The sequence below is a fragment of the Hippopotamus amphibius genome, chromosome 6, assembly GCF_030028045.1.
Source record: "Hippopotamus amphibius kiboko isolate mHipAmp2 chromosome 6, mHipAmp2.hap2, whole genome shotgun sequence".
NCBI classification, from domain to species: Eukaryota; Metazoa; Chordata; class Mammalia; order Artiodactyla; family Hippopotamidae; genus Hippopotamus; species Hippopotamus amphibius.
In genome coordinates, this window is record NC_080191.1 from 137,193,402 (window position 1) to 137,217,529 (window position 24,128).

Sequence of the window (24,128 nt, forward strand, 5' to 3'; positions counted from 1 at the left end):
TTCTCACTACATTCATCCATTCACCAAACTGTCCCTTAAAGTATCAGTTTCTGTCGACCTCTCCAACTAAACCGTGAACTCTTTGGGGTTCGGGAGCTTGTCGCACTCCATTTTGTATTCCCAGTACCTGGCACGTAACTTGACACATCAGGAGGTGCTCAATCAACTATGTGTTATTAAAAGTAGCCAAAAAAGGCTGCGTAGAGCAATGCTTCGAGGACTGCGGCGCGCGCTTTCGCATCCTTCGCGCAGGTGGGATCACTCAGGAGGAACCTGGAGTCGGGCCGGAGGGGAGTCCCGCACTTTCTCCCGCAGAGCGGCGCGGGGTCGGCAGCGGAGGCAGGGCGAGAAACAAGAGGACAGCGTGGTCGGCACTGTAAGACCGGGGGCCCCGCGCTTAGGCAGTTCCGGGTGAAAACCAACGCCGCTACCTCTTCTTTCCCCGCCGGCCATGCCCACCACGTGGTCACGCCCCCTCACGTGAGCGTAACCCTGCGTGACCTGCCGCGGCGTCACGTGAGCGACTGCGGTCACGTGAGCGTAGCTTTCGCTGGGTGCAGGCTGCGGCTTCCTCCCGGAGTTGCAGTGGTTGTCGTCTGTCGGTCTCCCGCCGGCCTGATGGAGGAGGAAGAGGAGGAAGCGAGGGCGCTGCTGCCAGGCGGCCCCGACGAGGCTGGCAGAGGCGTCCCTGCTACCCACCCTGCCCCTGGGGTGCTGCCGGCCCTCTGCGACCCCAGTCGCCTGGCGCACCGGCTTGTGGTGCTGTTGCTGATGTGCTTCCTTGGTTTCGGTGAGCGGGCCGGCTTGGTGGGGTGGGGTTGATGATCAGGAATTCCCGACTTTCTCTTGGAGTTGCACTGCGTTCTTAAGTGCCACGCGGCTTCAGCGCAGCATCTTGCTTCAGCTCCTGGGCTTCCCTTCTTTAACCTTCGCGACCCCATCCACGCCTGTGGGTGTTGCTACTTTTTCAGCTTCCTGAAAGTGGGGGTCAGGGGACTGAGCTGGGCGAGTTTTGTTCCACTCCTTTGCTCTCCAAGAAGTCTCAAAAGGCTAGCAACTTTCCTCTTGCGGCCACAGATGGGAAGGAATCCTTAGATCGTCGAGGTTCCTCTCAAGATACTTTTTTTAAAAGTTAATTTTTCTTGGAGTATAGTTGCTTTGTTGTGTTAGTTTCTGCTGTACGGCAAAGTGAGTCAGTTATATGTATAATTTTCCGCTCTTTTTTAGATTTCTTTCCCATTTAGGTCACCGCAGATCATTGAGTTGAGGTACCTGTGCTATACAGTAGGTTTTCATTAGTTAAATCTGTTTTATGTGTAGTAGTGTGTATATGTCAATCCTAATCTCCCAGTTCGTCCCGCCCCCCACCCTCCCCCTCCTTGGTAACCCTCTCCCCAAAAGGAACCCCACACATACTTTAAAATTTTTGATTGAATAGTTTGCTAGCAGTAATATATATGCTCCTCGCCCTCCTTGGTGAAATATGAGTGTATCTTGTTTGTAGCTTCACTGAGATGATGTTTTCTATTTTTCCACTCTGTCAGTGTGAAGCAATCATACTGGATTGGACTGGTGGTGTTTGGTTTCAGTTATGAAATTTGGTGACTCTGAAAGCAGTTAGTTTCTGGAGATAATTTAAAAAATGTCTGCCTATTATGTTCCAGCAGCTAATTTATTCAGCAGTATTCTAATGTCAATATCAGCGTGGTACAGAAGCAAGAATGTGTTTTTCATGGGCTCTGCTGGAATTAGTGTAATCAACAGGTTTAGTAATGTTATGGTGGATACCTCTATGCTACTGCTAGACATGGAGGATGCTTTGGGCTTTAGTTTCTTTTTTCTTTTTTTGTAAGAACTATTATTGAGATATAATTGACATACAATAAACTGCATGTATTTAAAGTGTACAATTTGATATATTTTTTTCTTATTAGTAATGTGTATATGGCAGTCCCAATCTCCCAATTCAACCCACCCTAATCCCCCCCCCACTTGGTGTCCATATGTTTGTTCTCTACATGTGTGTCTCTGTTTCTGCCTCACAAACCAGTTGATCTGTACCATTTTTCTGTATTCCACATATATGTGTTACTCTACGATATGTGTTTTTCTTTCTTACTTCACTCTGTATGACAGTCTCTACGTCCATCCATGTCTCTACAAATGTCCCATTTTCGTTCCTTTTTACGGCCGAGTAATATTCCATTGTATATACGTATCACATCTTCTTTATCCATTCATCTGTTGATGGACATTTAGGTTGCTTCCATGACCTGGCTATTGTAAATAGTGCTGCAATGAACACTGGGGGCATGTGTCTTTTTTTTTTTTTTTTTTTAAAGCTCTTTATTGGAATATAATTGCGTTACACTCTTGTACCAGCTTCATGTGTCTTTTTGAATTATGCTTTTCTCTGGGTATATGCCCAGTAGTGGGATTGCTGGGTCATATGGTAATTCTATTTTTAGTTTTTCGAGGAAGTTCATACTGTTCTCCATAATGGCTGTATCAATTTACATTCCCACCAACAGTGCAAGAGGGTTCCCTTTGCTTCACCCCCTCTTCAGCATTTATTGTTTGTAGAATGATGCGCATTCTGACCGGTGTGAGGTGATATCTCGTTGTAGTTTTGATTTGCATTTCTCTAATAATTAGTGATGTTGAGCAGCTTTTCATATGCCTCTTGGCTGGGCTTTAGTTTCTTTGCATCTTTTATTGTTCGCCTTCTTCTCACTTTGTGGAAAGATGGTGCCCATTCATAAGCTTTAAAGCTGGTGGCTTCTAATGTATACTTCTAGATACAGTTAGTGGAGAAATGGAGGCAGCATTAGCTGGTGGCCTATCAAAAATCTGTCGACTTTATTACTGTAAAAATAAATCTGAGTGCATGAATGTCCAGTCTCTCTCCACTTCTCTCTTTCTTACCCTCCAAAAGATGTTATTATTATGTTTTAACTTAATCCTTTAGAACTTTTATTTTTCTTCATTCCTGGCACTGTATTTCCAAAATTATTTCATCTTGGGTATGCTGCTTGTAGAATCAGAATTCTTGTTTCAAAAACAGGTTTAGTCAGTGCAGTTAAACTCCATTCCTCTGCTCTCAAGATAAGTGGTGGCTTTAGGTAACATTACTAGGAAACTGCTGAGGATGTTTTTGAAATTTTTAGTGTGTGTGTGTTTTGGTAGCTCTAAGGAAAATATATAGCATCATGAAGATGCTAATGAGACAGTAGACACATGAAACGTGATGAAAGTAAGGTGGAAGAACAATTCGTTGTTGATTAACTTCTTAATCCAGGTTTCCAGTGTTTGTACAATAATAGTTTGTAAATAACTTGGCATGTTTTCTCTGGGTTATTTGGCTGCAATTTAGAAAATATTTATGGACAAGGAAGTGTTCCCAAAAAAAGTTTCCAGTGTCAGTCTTAGAGCCCCTAGTATAAACATTTAAAATCACCATTTAATAGTAATTGCAACTTGAAACTTTTATTTGGAAAGTATTATTACTTAAAAGAAATTTGCTTTTTCTTTTTCTAGGCAGCTATTTTTGCTATGATAATCCTGCTGCCCTTCAGACTCAGGTTAAACAGGTAAGTTGACTTTTCACCTTTGTTTCTTTTGCTGGCTCTGGAGCAGCTCTCAGGTTGCCTGGTCTGAAACATTGTCTAATGAATCCATTTTAACATCCATTGTCACCAAATCTGTGTGGGTAGGGAGTGTTCTTGAGTTGGAATGAGTGGCCACAAAGAATTCATTTATAGCACTTGTGGCTTGATATTGTTTCACATCTTAGATAAGTAATTGCTATTTCCACAGTATTGCCAAAAAGTATGGCAGACTTTTGTTTGCATTTCTCTCTCCCATTGTGTAATCATATGAATGACAATGATTTGGTAGGATAGCATTTTGCTTTCTTAAGTATGTTTTTTGTTGTTATTTCCTTTTTAAAATGTGGATACTGATTCCAGAGGATTGTCCATGTCAGTATTTTTAGTCTGGCTTTATAAAAATATATTTGAAATTTACAGTTTCTTGTGTATGTGGATAGTTTTTTTTTTTTCTTTGTAAGTTTTTTTTTTTAACCTTTGGATTTGCAGAAATACGTAGATTGGCCTTTCATATTTTAGAATGAAAGGGAAAGAAGATAGGAATTAGTTGGGGGGAGAGAAGGATAGGCTAAGATTGTCCTTTCCACGTGGGGGAGCTGCACAGCAGGTAATAAATGAGGAATAAAAATGTAGAAAATATAGGCAGATGCAGACAGAAGTGGTCCCAGTAGTGAAAGAGCCGACTGATCCTGAACACCGTGAAGCCTCTGAAATGACTACAGATGCAAGAAGTTCCCAAGTGTGACTGTTTTTTTGGGGTAGGGGCCATAGCTGTCATGAGAGTCTCAAAACAATAGTAACTGCAAATGATTAAGAAACGCCTGCCCTACCAGAAAGAATGTTATGATTTGTTAGTTGTTAAACCTAATGGCTTGGAAAAAATAGTTTTGTTTTCTTTCCATACAGGATATGCAGGTGAATACCACAAAATTCATGCTGCTGTATGCCTGGTATTCTTGGCCCAATGTAGTTTTGTGTTTCTTTGGTGGCTTTTTGATAGACCGAGTATTTGGAATACGGTAAGCTTGGGAAAAACCTCATTTATGGGTAAATATGATTATTAAGGAAACACAGAACTAGATTAAGTATTTCTAGAAAGAACTGGATAAACTTGTGCATTGACTGTGATAATCTGCATTAGTTTGTGTGTGTGTGTGTTATTCTTATATATCTGGAATTAGTTTTTGAAACTTGGTTGGTATTTCAGTTAAGGAAAATGCTGCTCAGGGAGTATGGTAACTCAGTTATCTAAAGGTAGATTTTGCCCTTACTTGTAATCGGCAAACTTGTGTCTGAGTTCTGTTGCTGCCACTTGCTCAACTTTGCAGCTCTTCTGAGCTGTTCCTAGCTTCCTGAGCTTCAGTTTCCTCATTGGTAAAATATGAGGAAACTGAATTCCTGCCTTGCAAGGTGGTTATAAGGATTGAGAGAGATGGATGCACAGTATTTGGCACATAGTTGGTGTTTACCTCTCCCAGCCCCAATGAGATTTTCTCTTTTGCCTTTCTTTAGGCATCAGACCTTTTGTGACCACTCCTGTTAGATGCTGAAGAAGGCACAACATTATAAGCTTTGTCAGTTTTCATCCTAATGATTGGTTGTGTGTGTGCTGTTAGTGGAGACTTTAGGAGGGATGTAGACGGGGAATATTTTCAGAAGGCAGAGGGCAAAATAATGATGGGTTTTTCAACCATGTCTGGTGGAAAAGAATTAAGGAAACTGTAAGTGGTTAAACTTGGGAGCTAACTTTTAAACATTTTGAAGAGTGTGTAAAGGAGGACTTACATTTAATTTGCTTGGTCTAAAGGGGTAGAATTAGCTTGAATTTAAAGGAGACAGATTCCACTTAGTATGATGAAGATTTTGCTTGATTAGGGTGACAGGAGGGGCTGTGAGTTGCCTTGGGACCACAGTGAGTTTTCAGCGCTAGAGAACATTCAGTAGACTATGGTATGACCATTTTACAAGGATCTTTGGAGGGATTTGAGTTTCAGAAGGATGGTTTACTTGTATGATCTTTAAGGACTCCGCTAATACTAGTATTTTATTACTCTGGGGAAGTATTAATGAGATATTCAGAGTGTGGAATGTTAGAGTAGGTAGATTTATAATTGTATTAACATGGTTGCTATTTTTCCTTTTAAAAATAGTTTTTAGTTATCAAGAATTATAACCACTTAAAATTACGTAATCTAGAATTCCTTGGAGTCGATCCTAAACTCAGTACAATTTTTATAAAGAATGTCCATTTTTAAACGGGAACCCGGGAACTTCTTGAAAATTATTTAATAAGTTTTGTTTGAGAGATAATAATGGCTTAAACAAACGTATACCATCACTAAAGCCTCTGGACTCCCCTTGGAAGTCAAGACTTCTCTAGATTAGCATTCAGCCTAGGAAAGCTGCTGACTTCAGAGGCCGACCAGCACCTTATTTTTCTTTCTTTGGAGGGAATGCATAGGGGTCAGAGAAACCCAAAGTGAATTATTACTGAAGGACTTGGTGATATACTCTTAATTCATTCTCTCTCTTTCTCTAACAGGTGGGGCACCATTATTTTTAGTTGCTTTGTTTGCATTGGACAGGTAAGAAAAGACAAAAACGTTCATTGACTCATTGCAACAGTGACTCTTGAATTCTCGTCTAATTCCACCAGCAAAGATGTGTTTAGTGAAAGCCTAACTCAATTTAGCAGGGTTCACAAATGCCCATGTAACATAATGCATAGTTCATTTTAAGCCTTGAGACAGATGAACATTGATATTTAAATTTCAGAGATTTACTAAGAAGGACTATTAAAATCATCGTAGCAGTTGCGTTTCATCATGTTACTTATTTCTCTTGGATTCCTTGAATTTACATTTTTATTGATCCTACTTTGTATTCTACATTATAGGTTGTTTTTGCTCTGGGTGGAATATTTAATGCTTTTTGGCTGATGGAATTTGGAAGGTTTGTGTTTGGGTAAGTTATGCATAATTTCATTGATCCTAATATATTACTGTTTTAGTGTTCATCTATCAATTTATTAAAGGTTTTCAAAAAATATATTATTGTATCTTCTGGAGAATTACTTCAAATCCTTTCAATCTAGCTGTGTATATGACTGTTCAACTGCTGTCTTAATTTTCCTTTAAAGTAAGCAACAATTTTGAGGGATCATAGTTAACTCTGTGTAGGGTTTGAACATTAAATAGTTCTCCAGAAATGATATTTTTCTTAGGTGTTTTGCTTTTCTGTTGTATTGAAGACTATGATTTAAACCTCATTTAGAAAAGTATAGACCATCAATTTCTAGGTTGGTGATTAATGGACATTTTGCTGTTTCTTAGTGGCTAATGTGTAGGTCCTTTTCAACTGTGTTGAAGAGGCTCGAATGAACAAATTACCAAAAGACTAATTGCTCTTCATGAGTTTCAGTGTCTGTTCAGTAAGCCCATTCTGAGTTCAGCCATGGGTTACCTGCCTGGAGGGATGCAGATGTCATAACCTACACTTTTTACAGTTACCAGGGACATGTAGACATAGGTGACAAACCTCCAAAAGTGCTTTTAATGAGAGAGAAGGGAAAAAAAGTATATAAAAATAGGAAAGGGATTCAGAGAGGGATGTGTGGTCAGAAATGACCTCATGGATAAAGTGGGCCTTGACATCAGTACAGAATTTGGATTAGTAGAAGTGGAAAAATATTTTTGGATGAGGACAGTGATGAGGAGGGCTCAGTGTTAGGATGCAGAGGAGAGAAAGCTCCTACCTGAAGGTCAATATGTAGAACTTACAGAAGGAAAATTAAAATCTGGGAAGCAGGAGAATGTCGGATATGGAAGATACTGGCCTGAAAAGTGTGAATTTTTGTGTTTGCACAAACTATAGACCACTCTCCCCCATGAACATGTTATATAGCATAAATGGTGATGTGGTAGCTGAGACTCCCATATTGCCAGTCATGGTTGTCATTGCAGTATATTAAATCACCAGCACTTGGCAGTGTAAAACAACGATTATGTTGTGGACTTTCTGGGTCAGGAATTTGGACAGGGTACAGCGTAGACAGCATGTCTGTGCACCTGATGGCTGGAGCCTGAGCTGGGATGACTTGAAGGCTAGCACTGCTGGCTGGAGTGCCTAAACGTGTCCTCTGTGAGTGGCTTGGCTTTCTCATAGTGTGGTGAACTCAGGATAGTTGTACTTCTTAAAAGGTGGCTTAGGGTTCTAAGTGCAAATGTTTGAGTTAAAAGGCAGATATCACCGTTTATAAGCCAGCTTTGGTATCACACAACCCCACCTCCACCACATTCTACTAGTTGAAGCAGTCACAAGCCCACCTAGATTCATGAGAGGGGTCATAGACCCCATCTCTTGATGGGAGGGGTGTTAAAATTTTACACCTGCTGCATTGCTAACTGGTATTTCTTTAAAAGCTGTAACTTTTCTTTCCTCATTTTAGGATTGGTGGGGAGTCCTTAGCAGTTGCCCAGAATACATATGCTGTGAGTTGGTTTAAAGGCAAAGAATTAAACTTGGTGTTTGGACTCCAGCTTAGCATGGCAAGAATTGTAAGTATGACACAGATAATGAAGCCAAATAGGAAGCAAAAGATTGAACCTTGTAGTTATTTCTTAAAGATTACAGGATGAAATGTGTTTGTGTATAAGTTAGGTATTGATTTTTTATAGATTTTTCTAGACCGTAGTATACCATTTACCTTACTTTAGTTAAGGCATTTCTAACCTTTTTTCACTTAAGAAACAACCTAAAATGGCTTATTTATTTATTATTTATTTATTTAATTTATTGGCTGCATTGGGTCTTCATTGCTGCGCACAGGCTTTCTGTAGTTGCAGAGAGCAGGAGCTACTTTTCATTGCAGTGCTCAGGCTTCTTATTGTGGTGGCTTCTCTTGTTGCAGAGTACAGGCTCTAGGTGCGGGGGCTTCAGTAGTTGCAGCACGTGGGCTCAGTAGTTGTGGCTCATGGGCTCTAGAGCACAGGCTCCCTAGTTGTGGCACCCGGGCTTAGTTGCTCCATGGCATGTGGGATCTTCCTGGACCAGGGCTCAAACCCACGTCCCCTGCATTGGCAGGTGGATTCTTAGGGCTTCCCACTGCGCCACCAGGGAAGCCCTAAAATGGCTAATTTTGCATTCATTAGTTCAAAGAATCTGAGCATTGGGATGGATTATATAGATTTCGTTGTCTTGTTTCTTTACCCATTTTTGGCATTCTGCAATGAAAGTCTTTACGTATGGTCATCCAGGCTCTGCTTGTACATTTCTAGTGATTAGAAGCTCACTGTGTGATGGGACAGCTCATCTACTACAGTTAACGTTGTGAAGCTCAGTCTTCCATAGAGATGAGATCTACCTGCACAAGTAGCTTTTACTGATTGTTCTGACTTTTGCCCTCTAGTGAATGTTTATTTTCTGTGCTGGGCACCAGCACTTTGCTTACGAAGACAGCTTTGAAGGTCTTGGTCAGACATGCTCGTTTCCTGTGCTTGTGTAAGCCACGCGGCATGGGTTTCAGCTCCCTGACCGTGGTGTTCCTGCCTCTCTGGACTTCATCGCAGGTGGTCAGTACTCCTTTGCAGCATTTGGAACCTGGAAATGATCATAGTGTTTCATGATAAGGGGTCTGGTAGAGGGTAGCCAGGGGAACAACATTATGCTATTATAAATGCAACCTGGAAGGTGTTTTGGCCATCCCAAACTCTGTTAGGTTTTTTCCTCATGAACTTCTGTGAGTAGAGGTTTTTAAAAAAAATCCTTGGCATTAAAAATCAAGGTTTTAAAGATCGTAAATAGCATAAAAATGCTTGGAACATAGTATTAGGGAAGAAATCCAGCACAAAAAAATCCAGTACAAATGAAATATCTTTAATGTAATATTTTATCATATGAAATAAATAACACATACGTATGTCATATGTATAACACATTTCTATATTTTTGTACATGCAGGCTCTTTCTAATTTCCTACTATTATAAATAGTGCTGTTGTGCAACACTCTAAAGCTTGTCTGCATCTCTGGTTGTTTGCTGAGGCTAGGTTGCTAGGAATGGAATTATTACTGAGTCAGAGGGTTTGTTAGGGTTTCCTGGGGCTGTTGAGACGTACTCCACCTATCCTCTCAGAGATGTTTACGTCTCTATCTGTGGGCTATGAGAGGATCCTTTTTATTATAGCGTTGATAGTACAGGCTATTATTACTTTAAAAAAAAGTCATTTTGTCAAAAAAGTCATTTGTCATTTTGATAGGGGTCACCTAAATATTATTTTAATTTGTAATTCTTTGATAACTAGTGTGGTTTTCCACATTTTCTAAATTTTATCCTCAAGGATATTCTGTGTACTTCATTATGTATCTTGTGCAAGTCAAGACATGTCTGTGGCAGTTGGTAGATCTCGCTGTCTGATAACTTCTCAAAGAAGGAAATAGGAGCAGTTGAGCAAGACTCATTCTCAGTGATGCCATTGTGGTTACAAGTGATCTTCAGGTTCTTTTCTGTGTGGTCACAAACTAGTTACAGTCCATTCACCTGCGTCCTGAGGAGCTCTAAGTTTCTAGAAGGGAATCTCAGGGGCTTCTAGGATGCAGGGTGGAGGTTATGGGAGTGGTGGGACCTGAGGAGGAGGTGGAGGGAGCCAGATCTCAGGCAGCCACCTCTCCGTCACCCAGGGCAGCTCAGCTCTGATCTGGTTGGTATATTTAGGGTCCTTGAGAGACTCATGAGACTAAAGGACTCCATTACAGAGCTGCTGGGGTGGATGCAGGTTCAGTCTCTTTTGTGCTTCTGCTGGCCCTGCACATACTCAAAATGATCACAGAGCTTCTGGCTTTACCTCGCCGTGATTTTTTGTTGGCTGAGCTGTGCGTTTGTCTGATTTTAGACCCTTGGGATGTTATCATGTATTTTTTTTTAAATGTATTTAATTTATTTGGCTGTGCCAGTTCTTAGTTGCAGCAGGTGGGCTCCTTAGTTGTGGCATTCAAACTCTCAGTTGCAACATGCATTTGGGATCCAGTTCCCTTACGAGGGATCGAACCTGGGCTCCCTGCACTGGGAGCTCAGAATCTTCACCACTGTGCCACCAGGGCAGTCCCCATGTTAGGCATTTTAGAATTAAAGGGTTATTAAGGCAATATGTCTTTGAGGGGCTTGAATTTTCAGTGATATTGAGGAAAGTTTCCAGTAGGTCTCCATTTGTACCTTATTGGTTATCTGAATAGTGCCATTGGCTAGCATTTTGTGAGAAATAGCCACGCGCAATTTGCTGCCATACTTGCTGTGAGAATACGGTTGAGAACACGTTCGTTTCTCAGTCTCCAGTGCTTGACCCGTCAGTAGCATTTAACACAGTTGACACTCCCCTTTCCTTGCTTTCTTCTGTTGGGTTCCAGGACTCTACACTCTTGTAGTTTTCCTCTTGCCTTTCTATCTGCTCCTTCTACTACTTTTGCTGGTTCCATCTCAATTTCTCAACCTGTAAGTGTGGGCTTGGTCATTGGACACCTCATTTCTTTTGCCGCTCACTTCCTTGGTAATCTCATCTGGTTTTGAAGTTTTAAATAGCATGTCTTTGCTCCTGAAGTTATATCGTCCAGGCCTTTGCCCTGAATTCCACACCTGCACATGCAGCTTCCTCCTTGACATTTCTACTTGACTGTCTGATAGACGTATCGAACTCAACACAGCCAAAGCCCAGCTCTCAATCTTCCCTACCATCCCCCAGGCCAGCTCAGGCTGAAGTGTTCTCAACTTCAGTTACAAGCAACTCTTTTCTTCCAGTTGCTCAGGTAAAAACTCTGGTGTTACCCTGAGCCCCTCCTTACCACGCCCTCCACTCTCCACGTATTTTCCATTAGCACATCCTGTTCGCTTTACCATCAGGATATGTCTTTATTCCAGCCCCTTCTCACTGTGCCCACTGCCAGTCTCCCCGGTCCACGACCTGTTGTCTCGGTTCAGGATTATTGCAGTAGCCTCCAGACGATGTCCTTGCTTGAGTTGTCCCCGCTTGTAGTCTGCTTTGAATATAGCAGCCAGAGCGAGTCTGCTTAAATGTAAAGGATTATGCCACGTCTATACTCAGAACCCCAGTGGCTTCCTATCCCACACAGAATAAAAGCCGGAAGTTATTATTATTACCAGTAGCCCACTTTCCCACCAGTTCCTCTCTGGGGAGCTCATCTCATCCTCTCGCTTCTTCATTGACACTGTCCTAGTCTCTACACTCCTTGCCTTGAGCACGCTGGGCAGCCTGCCTCTTGGGGCCTGTTCACTGGCTGTTCCTTCTGTCTGGAATACTGTGCTCTTCCCCTGGGTAGCCTCCCAGCTTCCTTCATGTTCTTAATCCACAGTCACGTTCTCAGCAAGGTCCTTCTATTCTCCTTCCATGCTTTATTTTTGTCCATATTTTTTAAAAGCACTTATTGTTATTTAATATACTGTATATTAAATAGCAATATACAGTATATTAAATATTGCTCTTTCTACCCCACTAAAATGGAGTTGCTCTTGAGGAGAGCTGGAAATTTTTCTGTTTTGTTCTTTATTTTATTCCCAGTAACTAGAACAGTGACAGGCATGTAATCAGGATTCAAGAACTGCTAAATGGAAGAATAAACGAATGACTTCTTACTATTATGTACTGCTACTGTCTTCTTAAGGACAATCAGAGGGTGATTTTTCTTTTTCTTTTTCAGATGTCAACATCAGGAAAAACTGTGCTTTTTCTGAGCCAAAGTTTATTTTTGTCTTGGGTACCCTGTGAATTTTGTAACTCATGTTTCATTTTTGTCTGAGCTACCAGGATGTTCTAGATGTACTGTGCAGTTTTGAGTACTAGCATTTTCTATAAATTGGCATTTTTGTGTGGTAATCTTATCTGTGGCTTTATCTTAGGTTGTTAGTTTTTCGCTTGTAGTGTTTTTTTTTTTTTAAATTATCTGTTGCTTAATCTGAACCCTATTATACCTATTTCTCTAAGCTACCTCACGTCATTTTTTTTTTTTTTCTTTTTGAGCAAGACAGAAATGAAAATTATGTTGATTTTTTTCCCCCCTTCTATTTCAGGGAAGTACAGTAAACATGAACCTCATGGGATGGCTATATTCTAAGGTTGAAGCTTCACTGGGTTCTGCTGGTCACACAACCCTTGGGGTCACACTTATGATCGGTTAGTGACTTCTGAAGTCCCACCTTTTGTCTCTTCTGACAGCTTGTCATAGGAAGTGGTGTGAGGAAGAGGAAAGAACACGGGAATCGGGGTTAGACCACCTGGTTATAGTTTTGCCTGCACGGTTCACTAGTTCTTGGACTTAATTAGACACGGTGAACATAGTGGCATCATTCACCGCATTTGTGTTTTTATTTCCACTTTCTTAAAATAAGGATCTTGTCCCATCATGTGTGCTTCACTTTTGCTGTGATGGGCAAATGAAAGTGTATGTGAGAACTCTGAAAACAGTCAGGGAATTTGTACTGGTAAGGTGTTCATTAATAGTCTGTAGCAGAAGGGAGAATTGTTTCCTTTTGGTCAAATTCACTTCATGTGCTTATGAAGCTTAGATTTTATAGAATGCAGAGGTGATAGGATATGGTCGGAAACCCAAGTTCGGAGCTCGGAGCGTGGGTTCTGGTCCTGGCTCATCTTGGGCAAGGAGGTTAACCTCCGTGTCTTAGTTTTCTGTAAAATTGTGGGTATGTGACTAAAACCTTATAGGTCCCTTGTGGCCCTAAGTTCTGTTGGCTAAGGCTGGGTTGTGCTGGTTGCTGGGTGGGTCGCTGAGAAGCGGATGAGGCTCTCTGGATTCACCACCTGTGCTTCTTCTCCAAGCAGTAAATTTGTCTAACAGTCCCATGGGATGTGGAGAGCTGTTTGCAGAGCCCTAGGGAGACCTGTGGGTGGTGGGCTGAAGGCTCTGTGATGTCTTTTATTCCTTATAATTCCTTTGTATGGGCTGGTGAAGGGCGGACAGTGAGAGGTAATCCTAGACAGGCAGCTTGTGTCTAGAGACTCCTTTCTTCCCCTCCCTCTCAGATCCTTTGCCACTTATATCCTCTTTCTTATTTTTAAATGCTCTTCAGTATTCCTTCTAGTTCTCTCCTCAGTGGAGAATTTGAAAATTTTAAAGAATTTTAGAGCCAGAAAAGATCTGTGCCATCAAATCAAAGCTTCTGATTTTACACTTGGGAAGATTGAAGCCCAGAGAGGTTAAAATCCTTGCCCAAGGTCAATCCGCTTGTTGTGCAAGAAGTAGAACCCATGTCTACTGACTCTTTGCAGCTTTTCATATTATGTCATATTATGTCAGCCAATTAAAGATTTCATTTATTTTACTAAGCTTGTTTTTATTAAGATTCTTGAGAAGTGTAAACTTTATTCACTCTTTATCCTGATTCACTTTAAGGATAATGAGGTCAGCATTGGTGAGTAATGCTGAATACCCGAAGGAGAGTGAGCGGGCTGTGCTGTGGGAGGATGGGGCCCTCGGGGCTGCCACAGGGTAGGAGCAAGGGTTAGGCTTGGGAAAGAATCAGAAGGAACATGAGGAGATCACAGAATCAAGACTTTGCATTTACAGTTTTTTCCCCCGGCATCCATCAATAATTGGTGTTTAGACTGAGTTAAGAAATTAGGACTAATCTGATAGCTGATCATCAGCTTTCTTCAATCTGTATTCTGATTACAAGACTAACCTTGTTTGTTCTAGTCTTTTCCATCTAATCTCCAACCTTCTACTGGCAAATAATATAGTATAGTGACTGCTGTTTGCACTTCCTTTCCCTCCATCCTGATTTAGTAATTGTAGGCTTTTCACTTACGTGTGTAGATGCCATCCCTTTCAGCTGCTAAGTTTTTTGCTGTTAGAGTAATGTGCTGCCTTTTGGAAACCTTCAGTTTGGTTCTCTTTTAAAAATCTCTCTTTTTTTTTATTATAGGGGGCATAACATGTATTCTTTCACTAGTCTGTGCCTTGGCCCTTGCTTACTTGGATCAGAGAGCAGAACGAATCCTTCATAAAGAGCAAGGAAAAACAGGTTAGTCTAAATGCAAGAAAAGTTAGGCTTTTAGGAATTATGGCCTTTCTGAGATAGTTTACAATGAGGTAAGTTTCCTAATGTAGTGTGAACCCAGTGAGGCTTAATATATGTTTATTAAATCTTTTTCCACTTAAAATGTTTTTATTTTATATTGGAGTATAGTTGATTTAAATCTTTTATTTCCACTTGTCTAAACTTTTGGGTACATTTTTTTTTTCCTGTAAGCAGTTTTGGCAGAATTTACATTTTATTTATGTCTGTCTGTCTGTCTGTCTGTCTGTATTGGCTGCGTTGGGTCTTCGATACTGCACACGAGCTTTCTCTAGTTGTGGCGAGCAAGGGCTACTCTTCATTGTGGTGTGCAGGCTGCTCATTGTGGTGGCTTCTCTTGTTGCAGAGCACAGGTTCTAAGTGCATGGGCTTCAGTAGTTGCGGCACACAGGCTCAATAGTTGTGGTGCATGGGCTTAGTTGCTCTGTGGCATGTGGAATCTTCCTGGAGCATGGATCGAACCCGTGTCCCCTGCATTGGCAGGCAGATTCTTAACCATTGTGCCAGCTAGCAAGTCCAGAATTTACATTCTTGATTGTACTTTGTATATTTGCAAAGTGATGAGTGTTCTTGAAAGAGAGAAAGAAGGTAGATACTAATCTTAGATTTTGCATTTTCTATTGTCTTTTTGACTTATCCCAGAAACTATGTTCTAGTGATTTACTGAGAAAAAATTTTTTTAACTGAATTGCAAAGCTTAATCACATGGTAAAAGGAAAATAGTCTTGACTTAGAAATGCAAAATTTTTTTTTAATTTATTTGTTTAATTGGCTGTATTGGGTCTTTTTTGCTGTGCGCGGGCTTTCTTTAGTTGCGGTGAGTGGGGGCTACTCTTCGTTGTGGTGCACGGGCTCCTCATTACCATGGCTTCTCTTGTTGCGGAGCACGGGCTCTAGGCGCGTGGGCTTCAGTAGTTGCAGCTCATGGGCTCAATAGTTGTGGCTCACGGGCTCTAGAGCACAGGCTCAGTAGTTGTGGCGCATGGGCTTAGTTGCTCCGCAGCATGTGGGATCTTCCTGGAGCAGGGCTCGAACCCATGTCCCCTGTATTGGCAGGTGGATTCTTAACCACTGCGCCACCTAGGAAGCCCCAGAAATGCAAAATGATACTGACAGTGTCTTCCCTTTCTTCCATAAGGTGAAGTTATCAAGTTAACTGATGTGAAGGACTTCTCTTTACCCCTGTGGCTCATATTCATCATCTGTGTCTGCTATTATGTTGCTGTGTTCCCTTTCATTGGACTTGGGAAGTGAGTATTCACTAGCATTCCATTTTTGTTCACTAAATTATAATGAGAATTCAGTCACATAAATGTAATTTTTTTAAGCTATAAATTTTGCTTCTCTGGTTATAGTTTATATTTTCACAGGAATTGTTTTACATCCTGGGATACAACTGATTTTCCTAGCTTAAGATTTAGTATTGGTTTAATACTTGTTTTAGTTTTTTGAAGAAATACCTAAAAACGATTTTTGATTCATAATACTGATTTATTTTAATGCTTGATTTTGGATTTGTATTCTTTTTTATTTCCTATTTATTTCTTTGTTAGGAAACTTCTTATTGAGAAAGGAGACAGTGCATTGGTTCGTAGTGACAGGGCATATCTCTATTTGTTAGGACTGCAGTTCTGCCAGACTCAGTTACAGGGTTTAAATCAAATTCTTTTTTGCTTTGTATTCTACCTTCTCTCCGTTTTTGTGGGCAGCTATTTAAACCGAGCAGTGTGTGAGTGTGTTTGTGGAGATGTGTCTTTGTAATTATAACCTTTAAATTCAGACTGTCATTTTACAGTTTGAGAGTTTTATGCATTGTTTAGCAAAGAACCCATCCAGTGTTGCTTTTAAGGAAAAGAGCCATCTTAATTCCTTGTAGTAATACATTTGGGTTTTTGAAAATTTGTGTGTATTGTTTGCTATACACATAAAAAAGGAAAAAATAGGTACCAATATATTTTATTTGGTTGGTGAAGTACTTACATAATTACTAAAGCTGTAGCCAGTTGCTCAAAGATGAATTATCAAATAAGGTGGGAAAACAGTGTAAAGAAGGGAAAATTGACTAAACTTATTTTTATTGCTTTATTTTGCCTTTATTTTTAAAAAACAGAATAGTTCTCTCTAAAGTGTTTGGTTTTTTATTTCCTCTCCTTTTTTATTTTAGGGTTTTTTTTACAGAGAAATTTGGATTTTCCTCCCAGGCAGCGAGTGCTATTAACAGGTATTCCATTAATTCTGTAAGTGCTTTCTGTGTGCTTAGTGTGGGTCTTTCATTATAGCCCAGTGTTGTAAGAGACAGAAAAGACGTATACAAGCTAACATCTACAGTGTGAAACCAAGTCTCTCTTGGGTCTTGATCCTCAGTGGCCATCTTTGCATTAATGGAAGACTAAAGAAGTCTTGGACCACTGTTTATATGTTTATATTTCTATTTACTGCTGACCATTTTAGAAGAATGTTAAATGAGCTAGGGTTTGCTTTACCTAATGATTTTAGAATTTAGGACTTTGGGTGTTTTTTTTTTTTTCCTTGCTGTGATATATTTTATTAAATATCTTTTATATTTTCTGGGCAGTATTGTATATGTAATATCAGCTCCCATGTCCCCAATATTTGGGCTCCTGGTGGATAAAACAGGAAGGAACATCATCTGGGTCCTGTGTGCAGTGGTGACCACTCTCGCCTCCCACATGATGCTGGCCTTCACGCTGTGGAACCCTTGGATTGCTATGGTAATGTCGCTGCTGACACCTGCGGGGCTCAGGGCTACAGGGAGGACTCGGTACAGCATGTATCAGAAGTCATGTTCAGCTCTTCTGATGGTAGTGCTTGTGACAGTGGGGAAAACGATGACAATTTCAGTTTCTGCAGTATAACTATTTTTAAAGTATATAAATATTAATAAATAATGCATAAGGTATTTATTGATTTCCTTTGGCCTGTATAACAAGAGTACCCTCAATGCTGATACAGAATTTGAAATAAAATAGCCTTATAAAAGCCAGATGCTTATTAGTTCCATTTATTTTTCTGTACTTCATTAAAAGAAGTCATTCCATCATGGGTGGCAAAAAAAATGTGTAAGCGCCTTTCATTATCCATGGTTTTGCGTTCTTTTGTGTTTGACTCTTAGGTCAAAAAGTAATAATGAATTCATCAAGTTTTTGTTATTGGTCTTCAAAATGTCATTTTTAAGACCACAGGCCAAAGTGCTGCATTTCTTACCTATGAATAAAAGAATATCTTGAACATATATGTTTGTGCACTTGGTGAGAATTCTCTAGGATGGATTCCTTGAAGTAGAAATGCTAGAGCAGAGGCTTTTTGCACAGCTAACATTTTGTTGTGAAACCTCTCCTCTGATAACTTTCTACCCATTTATAGTTTTACCAATAATACATGAATATGTTTGTTTTTTAGTATCCTTGCCATTGTTAGACATTGGCATTATTTTAATTGTTGCTAATCAGATAGGGATAGATGATCTTATTTTAACTTAAAGCATAAGGTTTCTTCTTTAGTTGAAGAAGTTAGTATTAGGTGATGTTTGATAAGCAGTGGTGGTTGTTGGTTCTCTGCTGTGGTGGTGATGACCCAGAGGTAAGATAATGGGCTATTGGCATGATGTTTCCTTGATTGCTTAATTTGTAATCCCTAATGAATACTGAAAAATTAGCTTGCTTGAAACATTGGAAATGACTTTTTGCAAATTAGCTTTATTTTCTTGTTTAGTCTTTGACTGCACCCTGGGCCCAGCCAATTATATATTCATGTAATATAAAATGGTGAAGACAGTGTTGTGTGTATTTTGTCACTCACTAGAGGGATACTGTTAGGGAGGGCCAAGACCTTTTTGTATTGAATATGAGTTTTTAGCCCAATTATTTTGCAACACAATTTGCACGGATATTCACATGTTAGTTATTTTGTCACTCTTGCTAATCTGCATCAAAAGAAAATCACCTTTTGGTAAATATAAGACCTTTTTACTCTTTTCTGTATTGCTTTCTTTAGTGTCTCCTGGGACTCTCCTACTCATTGCTCGCCTGTGCATTGTGGCCAATGGTGGCATTTGTAGTTCCTGAACATCAGCTGGGAACTGCATATGGCTTGTAAGTTGTTTGCATTGTGGATCATATAATGTCTCTCTCTGCTCTGTCAATTTAATCATCTTATAAAACTCCAGGTCTCCTGAATCTAGTCATCTTCAGGCTTCTGGGACAGCTCTGAACCTAAAAATAACCAAAAAAGTCAGTTAATCTTACTATTGTGGCAAAAAAGTGCTCCGAGCCTCTAGCAAGAGAGCTGGAGCTAAGCTAACCCCCATAAGAGATTGTTGCTGACGTGACCATCCCACTGCCCATTTATCTGAGGGCTTCTCAGTGAGAAGTTGAGTTCCCGTCTCTGGCACAAAAGGCCAAAGGGGGAAACCAAATCTGTGGGTGGTATTCACTTAGCCCTTCATTTCATTCAGCAGGAAGGTGTTGAGTTCAGATTGCACTTGCTAAGGCAAACTCCATTACCTTTGAGCCTAAAGTTTAGTAGTGGAAACAGTCATGGGATTAAAAAAAAAATCTAATCAGGTCATTCCTGGTTGAAAACATCTCTTAACACTAATAGTATGTGGTTTATAGATACTAATATTTACAGTGAATTGCTGCTCTGTGTGTGAAGACTTTAGAATTGAAATGTGTATTTTTTTGTTTTTTAATTTCTTAAATTGTAGCATGCAGTCCATTCAGAATCTTGGGTTGGCGGTCATTTCCATCATTGCTGGCATGATACTGGATACTAGGGGATATCTGTTTTTAGAAGTTTTCTTCATTGCCTGTGTTTCTTGTAAGTGCGCCACCTGGCAACATTTAGTTGCTTTTAATATACTGCAGAACGTTCTCGTTTATACTTTTAGGTTTTTGTTGTTATTGTCTCTTTTCCCCTTTTTTAAACCAAATCCCTAAGATGTATCACTCAGATTTGCCTAATTCTTAGCCTGTGCATCACTGTCCCAGCTGGTGACTTTTTAGTTTTCTGAAGATTTGTAGGCATTTTTCAGGAGATTCCTTTCCTTAAAGGCAGCAATGCCATCTGCTTTATATTATGTTTTAAATATTTATCTTAAAACGGTAAATGTCATGTTATGTATTTTTAATTATAATGGAAGAAAGAATGTAGTATGAATACATGTTAAAACATCAGTGAACATTAAAAGCATCCTTAGTGAAAAAAACCCTACAGAAATGGCTACCCAGATCCCATACTCATCTTGTCTGTTTTATAAATATTTATGGTTTTTAAAGAACACTTTCCTCTTTAGAGTGGAACCATTTGAAGGGTCCTATGTCCCTGGTGTGAATGTGTGGACATTAGTGTGGCTTAGGTGTGAGTGCTTATGGTTTATTCATTAGTCTGTTTTGAATTGTTTTTATTCTTAGTCATGTTATTTAATTTTTACCTGTAGTGATTCATTGGTTAAAAATAGGAAGCATTAGGAAACTGCTGAAAAGTACAAAAATAAATCAGTATTTTTCCACAGTGTTCGCTTTACATATCAATTGTGTTCATCTGGAAAAAAATGTTCACATAACATATCAAGATGTCTTTTATACTTCAACAAATTGTGTTTAAAATGGCAAGCCCTAGAGATGATTTTATCCGACTTCATTTTCATTGACAGGAGTAAAGACCATCTATACATCTGAAGTATTTGCAGATGATTGCTTATGAATAGCCTGAATGCATTTTATTATCTCATAATTTTAGAAATTAACACATCAGATTTTAAAAATATATTATTCTTAATTAATGGGCCATATACAGATTCACAATACTAGGTTGTGAAAGTGTTTTTATCTGTTTTTGATGCTGCAGCGTGTGGTTTATAAATTTGGTTCTCTAACCAAACACCATGCCATTTAAAAATGTTTTGTTGACATATTTATTAACTTAAGTGTGCCACACTTGTTAGAGTGAAAAGCCAAGTAGCTGACTTTCTGAGGCCTTTACTGGCTCTGGGTTTCTAGAAGTTTAATGACCACGTTTTAATGTTTGGTTAATTTGTAAAATGGGCATGGTGTTTTCAGACCTAACCCCCCCCACCAAAGATTACTTCTTTTTGGCTCTCTGTAAAAACGTAAGCAGTCTAGCAGCTGGCAGGAGTTTTGGGGAAGTGCTGGGGATGACCAGCATTACAAAGATAGAGGAAAGAGAAATGACCTGTGGGTTGGCTCTTTCTTCTGGGGGCAGAGGGGTCTCAAGTTTCTCTTTTTCTGTCCCTGCCATCCCTGGGCTCAGATTTTAAAAATATATTTCTCATGGAGGAAATTGTATGTAACTTATTTTTAGTGCTTTTGGAAAATAATGTGAAGAATGTTTTTATTTTTAAATGCTAGTTAAGAAAGATTTGCTTTTCTAAGCTTTACTTTGTAATTACGATTACATACGAATCATTGGGGAAAAGTATGTTTTTAAGGGCCCTATGTTTTTTTCACTTCCAGTGTCACTTTTATCTGTGGTCTTACTCTACTTGGTGAATCGTGCCCAGGGTAAGTAGAAGTTCAGGTATTTTCTTCTTAAACCACAGTGGATCATCTTGTGGGGTCCCTGGATGGTCTCCATGCCCCTGTAGAGGCCAGTGCTTTAGTTCATGTAATAGCATTCTGTTCATAGTGATGGAACACAGTTTATTTTGTAACATATAATTATGTATTCTGGACCTTCACATTTATTAAAATTGTTGTCCTGTTCTTTCTGGTCAGTTCAGTTTAAGTTTTGTAATGTAAAATTTTAAATGTTCTTTTTGTAGTAACATAAAGAAGTATGACTTTAAAAAAAAATAACCTAAAGCCCTTCCTATGTTTAAGGATTCTTAAAAAGCATTTTTTTCCCCTTGGGAAGTTTGCAGGAGGTAAACTGTTTCTTTCTTACCTTCCATAGCCTTTTTAGTGTGTGTACATGTGCATGTTTGAATTTTATTTATGATAGTTATGTTGAAAAGATTCTATGCTTATTTGTATTTTAGGTGGGAACCTAAATTATTCTGCAAGACAAAGGGAAGAAATAAAACTTTCTCATGCAGAGTAAGTATTGAAAGAAAGAAGAATTGTCTATTATGAAAATCTTAAAAGACTAGTATTTCATTTCAAGATATTGGGTTTGGGCTTTTAAGAAATGTCTTTTTCTTGAGTTTTGAGAGCTAATGATTGTCTCTAAAACTATTGGTAGCATAATTCTTCTTCGTGTTGGAAAATTTTAAAAGGGTGGATATCAAAGGTTAAAATGAAGGGGATAAAGTACAAATTGGGCTTTAACCTGCCTTCTGAGAGAAGAGAGAGACCTGCAGTGTTTGTAATTTATTAGAGGAAAGGTCTTTGTCCTAACTTCTTGTGCTGGGCTCACCCTTCCATTCTTTCTCATATTTTCTTTTTCTTAACTAGTTGAGATAATCTTTTATTTTCTTCTGGTACTAACATGCTGTTCTTTGTTCTCTGACTCACTTAGAACAGATTAAAGTATATAGAGTGGGGTTTAAGTTTAATTTTTTCCATGAGTGCATGCTAAAACATAGTAGTGATTCTGTTTCTTGTTATTTCTAGGTTTTTAGACATTGAGTTTTTTATGACTTAAAAAATTTATTTGTAAACACATACCACATGACTCTTAAGTTTTATGAATTTTGACTAGGTTAAAATTGTGTAGAACAACACTGCTTTCTTGGGCTTGATTCTTGGCCATCTCAAATTCCCTTTTAACATAGTAATTCTACTTCTATAAATACACGTTGTTAAAGTCATGTTTTAGAAGGATTTTTAAAGTCAGAGATACTCAACATGCCATATGTTAAGTAAACAGAGGTAAAAATGCAAATATAATATCCTAATTTTATTCAAGAAAAAGTGTGCAGGCATGTGTATTTCTTAAATCCATTACTTGTATGTAATAGAAAAAATGCTGAAAGAAAAACCCCCAGTATTAACAATTCCATTTGGGTGGTAAGGTTAGAAGAGTTTATTTTTTTCTCGGCTCTTCTATATTGTCCAAATTTTCTACATCAATCCTGTATTGCTTTTATGATCGAGAGGAGTGAAAAGATTATCCAGCAAAATGTGTAACTTAATATTTGGCACTGCATGTCTTCTAGTGGTTATGGGTTTCATTTTGTGATGGTGGGGTTTTGTCTTTTTTTCCCTCCATTTGTTGATAATGTATTGCATTGTGTTTTGCAGATGAGAAGTTTAAATGACTGTGTCATGAGAATGGGCTGCACATATCATTGGTTTGAAAACCTCCAACTTTTTTTTTTAATTTAGAGTCTAGTTGTTAGGAAAAATAATGGTCTGGAGAATTATTATATTTATGTTTTGAATACACCTATTTTAAAGTATAATCGTGAGGATTATTTTAGCCTGTGTCTTTTGTATTGCTGAAGAATTCTGCTTTGGAGCAGGCTCATCAATGGTGAAGTTTAGAAAATTGCATGTGGTACATGCAGGCGATGTCCTTACTTTTGAGTAAGGATAGTAAAAAATGGAAATCTTTGGATCTTGTATTGAGATAATTTTCACAAAGTATAACTTAGGGGTATGGCCTTTTCTTTATCTTAAAGCAAAAAGAAAGCTTTTGAGAGGGTAGAAGGGATGTTTTATATAGAATAAACAATGGCATTTTAATAAGCATTCCCTTTTGTAATAGGGAATATTTGAAAGATATTTTTATGGAGCTTCATTTCCACAAATTGCAGATTGTGTTCTGCTCTCTTTAGTTATGAGAGGTTACTTCCTCTTGAGCTTCTTTCTCTCTCTGTTACTGAGGACCCTAATCTCTTAGGGACATGATTTTGTGGTACAAACTTTCTGTACGGCTTTTCTTATAGTCCAATTAATTACTAAAAAGCGTCCTGTAAATTATAATTGCATATCTACAAGGATAAATAAAAACGCTGCAAAAGGAATCCTTGATGTCTTTTAACTTTTGATTTTTAAAAAATATTAAAATGCTGATTTTAACTCTTATTTATGTGGAAGATGATCTCTACGAGAAAATTTAAGTTGGAATAAAGAAAATTTGCCTTATTACTGTCTTTGAAAGATTATGGGAGTAGTTTTTTCTCCAGATGAGAACATTTATATTTTTTGCATTAAAATATGGATATGAAATTTTTCTGACAAACACTTTTTAGTTGACTTAGTCTTGTCATATTACATATTAAAATCAAGGAATTTATGTGTTTTGCTTTCTTTGGACATGCGGATATTTTAGACAACAACTATGTAAAGTATTTAGCTGATTATACTGTTTGAAGTACATGGCATAACATGGTAAGTTTAAAAGTTCTAGAGCAGCTTGAAAGTGCATTCCTTATTCAGGATAAGTTTATTTACATCCATTTTTCTGGTTTGTGATTTATTGTGTCATTATTCAGTTGTT

General features: G+C 38.8%; 1 protein-coding gene across 2 annotated transcripts; it reads left to right on the top strand.

The window, feature by feature from the left end:
* The first annotated feature begins 523 nt into the window (after nucleotides 1–523).
* MFSD1 (major facilitator superfamily domain containing 1) lies at nucleotides 524–23,713 on the top strand. Of its 2 annotated transcripts, XM_057739265.1 has the most exons (16): nucleotides 524–790; nucleotides 3,538–3,590; nucleotides 4,515–4,627; nucleotides 6,151–6,193; nucleotides 6,505–6,572; nucleotides 8,056–8,164; nucleotides 12,684–12,786; nucleotides 14,553–14,651; nucleotides 15,844–15,955; nucleotides 16,870–16,926; nucleotides 17,281–17,437; nucleotides 18,720–18,817; nucleotides 19,432–19,544; nucleotides 21,200–21,247; nucleotides 21,724–21,781; nucleotides 22,928–23,713. In XM_057739265.1, exons 1-16 carry the CDS (start codon nucleotides 619–621, stop codon nucleotides 22,929–22,931), a joined length of 1,407 nt encoding a protein of 468 aa, XP_057595248.1. In that variant the 5' UTR covers nucleotides 524–618; the 3' UTR covers nucleotides 22,932–23,713. The 2 variants fall into 2 exon arrangements, with proteins under 2 accessions (XP_057595248.1, XP_057595249.1); XM_057739266.1 differs by lacking the exon at nucleotides 22,928–23,713 and having other exon boundaries at nucleotides 21,724–21,785.
* The last annotated feature ends 415 nt before the right edge of the window (nucleotides 23,714–24,128 follow it).

Excerpts from the sequence above, each read along its gene's own strand:
- MFSD1 (XM_057739265.1), top strand. The coding sequence starts at position 619 with ATGGAGGAGGAAGAGGAGGAAGCGAGGGCGCTGCTGCCAGGCGGCCCC. Across the intron at positions 6,194-6,504 it reads GCTTTGTTTGCATTGGACAG|GTTGTTTTTGCTCTGGGTGG; the intron begins GTAAGAAAAGAC and ends TCTACATTATAG. Across the intron at positions 16,927-17,280 it reads GCAGCGAGTGCTATTAACAG|TATTGTATATGTAATATCAG; the intron begins GTATTCCATTAA and ends TTTTCTGGGCAG.